Consider the following 2,765-nt stretch of genomic DNA (forward strand, 5'->3'; position numbering starts at 1 on the left):
TGGACTCTCCCAACTATTGCAAGATTAGATCAAAAGAGTCTTTCAAAGAAGCCTTCGATTTCTTATAACCAGGAAACAAATGCCACACCAGATGACACTGGAACTCCAAAAGCATCAGAAACTAGTAAGCGACTTTCTATAACAACTTGGTCATTTCCCTTGACTTGAATTCTTACAGAATCTGTAGGTGCTGATGGACTTCAAGATGATGCTTCTGAAAGTTTTGCATTTGCACTAGTAAATGGTGCACTTGGCGTATTTGAAGTTTACGGGCGCAGAATTCGAGATTTCAGGTTCCTTTTCAGGAAAACAACTTAACAGATTTTTCTTTCATACTCTCTCTAACTTGTTGATTTCGTTTCTTTTGTAAGACCAAAATGGCCGGCATCTTCTTTCGTTTCTTCTGATGGGTTAATAACTGCTATGGCATATCGCATACCTCATGTTGTATGTATTCTGCCATTCTGATTTTATCTCTCGCTGTTTTTAAGCAATATCTTAAAAAAAATTCACTTAACAGGTCACAGGTGACAAGTTAGGGAACATACGGTGGTGGGATGTAGTATCCGGTAACTCCTCTTCATTTAACACATGCAGAGAAGGAATAAAGAAGATCAGATTTTCACCTGTCTTTGCTGGCGATATTAGCAGAGGACGAATTACAGTGCTATTCTATGACAACACATTCTCCATCTACGACCTCGTAAGGTCTCTTGTAACTTCTAGACGTTGTTATAAGAGGTCTTATATTCATATGTCATAATAGTGGTCTAGTTAACACTTTTTCTCATAGCTGTATTTGTAAATTTGTCATATCCAAATTAAGCCATGGCCTTTGTATTTTCATTGTAGGATTCGCCAGATCCTTTGTCTATTTCTCTTATGCGGCCTCAAATTCCTGGCACCCTTATACTTGAACTTGATTGGCTGCCCCTGCGAACTAGCAAATTTGACTCCCTTGTGTTGTGCGTTGCTGGAACTGATGGTAGCTTCCGCTTGGTTGAGGTTCATGTGTAAGTGATGTATATGCTTCTTAGAGTGTAACCTTTACAATAGCCTGTGAAGTCAGAGAAGAATGTTCTTGATGTCCTTAATTGAATGCTTACAGAGATGAAAAAATGACGACACAAATATCCCATATAAAACCTTCTAATGTCAGATTTCGTCCTGTGCCTTTATGCACTCCTATGTTACTCCCCACACCACATGCCCTGGTAAGGTTAATTTATGTTTGGTTTTGCGCTGATCAGATCTCACAAGTACTATAGCTTACAGTCTATTTGTAGGCACTGCGGATGATCTTGCAGTTGGGCGTAAAGCCATCTTGGTTCAACACTTCTAGTACATGTATCAACAAGCGACCACATTCTATTCCCGGAAGAACTACATCTTCTAAAGATCTTCGCACTTTCATGATTGATTTCCCACCAATCGGTGACCCTGCGGTGCTGGAAATGTTTCTTAAAGTATTAGAACCATATCGTTCAGAAGGTAGCGTTTCATCGTTATTTCTTCTGCATAAAACATTTTTGTATGTCCTTTCATGATTAATGATGTTTTCTCTTCTTTTTCTTTGGTACAAATATTCAAAATGCTGATGGGCTTAAAGGCTGCCTACTCGACGATGAGAACGCAAAATTATATTCTTGTCTAGTTAATAAGGGTTGTGCTGCAAGATTTGCTTTCGCTGCTGCAATTTTTGGAGAAACTTCTGAGGCACTTTTTTGGCTGCAACTGCCTTCTGCCATGAACCACGTAGTCAACAAAACAGCAAGCAAGTCTCCGGAGAAGCATTCTGATGAGACATCTATGCTGAGCAAAACTACATCAAAGGGACCATCAGCTTCAGGATTTGAGAAGAACTGTTCCTTGGTTAGTCATACTGTGGAATAACTAGAAATGATTACCTTGTGCTCTACCCTTGTGAATTTTTGGTTGGTGAACAGAGTGAAAGTCAGCTCAGACTAATGGCGTTTGAACAAAAAGAGTTATGGTTATGCGCTAATGAGAGAATCCCGTGGCATGAGAAACTAGAAGGGGAAGAGGCCATTCAGAAACGAGTACACGAGTTAGTCCTCATCCCATTTCAGACAATGAGTATACTTGAATTAAAGATTTGAGGTTAACATACTTGTGATTTTGATGAGCAGACTTGTTTCAGTTGGGAACTTGGAAGGTGCGGTGAGTCTCTTACTCTCCACTTCTCCAGATAGCTCTTATTTCTATCCAAATGCCCTGCGTGCTGTTGCTTTATCTTCTACCGTGTCAAAATCCCTCGTTGAGCTAGCGGTGAAGGTAGTAAGATGCCAAATTTAATCTCTAGTTGTGAATATCACAGAGCCGGAAGCTTTTCCTTGACATTATTTTCGTATGAAGGTAGTTGCAGCCAACATGGTAAGGTCAGACAGGTCACTTTCTGGAACTCATCTTCTTTGTTCAGTAGGAAGATACCAAGAAGCATGCTCGCAGGTTATGTTTCTTTTGTGGAGAAAATCTTAGCGGAGTTCAGATCCAAGATTAGCTTAATGCGTGTGGTCATTGCAGTTACAAGATGCTGGTTGTTGGACGGATTCTGCAACATTGGCAGCGACGCATTTAAATGGATCTGACTATGCCAGGTGTGTCGGCTAATCTTTATCTATATCCATGGTCGTAACAGGTAATCAAATCAAAATAACTCTTGGTAATTGAAACTCAGGGTGTTGCAAAGGTGGGCAGGTCACGTCGTGAACATTGAACACAACCTCTGGAGGTAAATATATAAT

General features: G+C 40.2%; 1 protein-coding gene across 5 annotated transcripts in view; it reads left to right on the forward strand.

Moving 5' to 3' along the window:
• LOC104752567 (WD repeat-containing protein 11-like) overlaps nucleotides 1-2,765 on the forward strand; it is an 8,174-nt gene that overhangs the window by 3,700 nt on the left and 1,709 nt on the right. For 2 of the 5 annotated variants that reach the window (XM_019238224.1, XM_019238225.1), the window contains exons 8-20: nucleotides 24-124; nucleotides 179-293; nucleotides 372-447; nucleotides 521-703; nucleotides 853-1,013; nucleotides 1,109-1,214; nucleotides 1,287-1,491; nucleotides 1,610-1,872; nucleotides 1,947-2,068; nucleotides 2,151-2,295; nucleotides 2,377-2,469; nucleotides 2,545-2,618; nucleotides 2,699-2,752. In XM_019238224.1, the coding sequence (XP_019093769.1) occupies nucleotides 24-124; nucleotides 179-293; nucleotides 372-447; nucleotides 521-703; nucleotides 853-1,013; nucleotides 1,109-1,214; nucleotides 1,287-1,491; nucleotides 1,610-1,872; nucleotides 1,947-2,068; nucleotides 2,151-2,295; nucleotides 2,377-2,469; nucleotides 2,545-2,618; nucleotides 2,699-2,752 (1,698 nt within the window). Of the gene's footprint in view, nucleotides 1-23; nucleotides 125-178; nucleotides 294-371; nucleotides 448-520; nucleotides 704-852; nucleotides 1,014-1,108; nucleotides 1,215-1,286; nucleotides 1,492-1,609; nucleotides 1,873-1,946; nucleotides 2,069-2,150; nucleotides 2,296-2,376; nucleotides 2,470-2,544; nucleotides 2,660-2,698; nucleotides 2,753-2,765 lie in introns of all 5 variants that reach the window. The other 3 variants (XM_019238226.1, XM_019238227.1, XR_002035958.1) reach the window with 3 other exon arrangements.

This window comes from Camelina sativa, chromosome 16 (genome assembly GCF_000633955.1).
Source record: "Camelina sativa cultivar DH55 chromosome 16, Cs, whole genome shotgun sequence".
In the NCBI taxonomy this organism is placed as follows: Eukaryota; Viridiplantae; Streptophyta; class Magnoliopsida; order Brassicales; family Brassicaceae; genus Camelina; species Camelina sativa.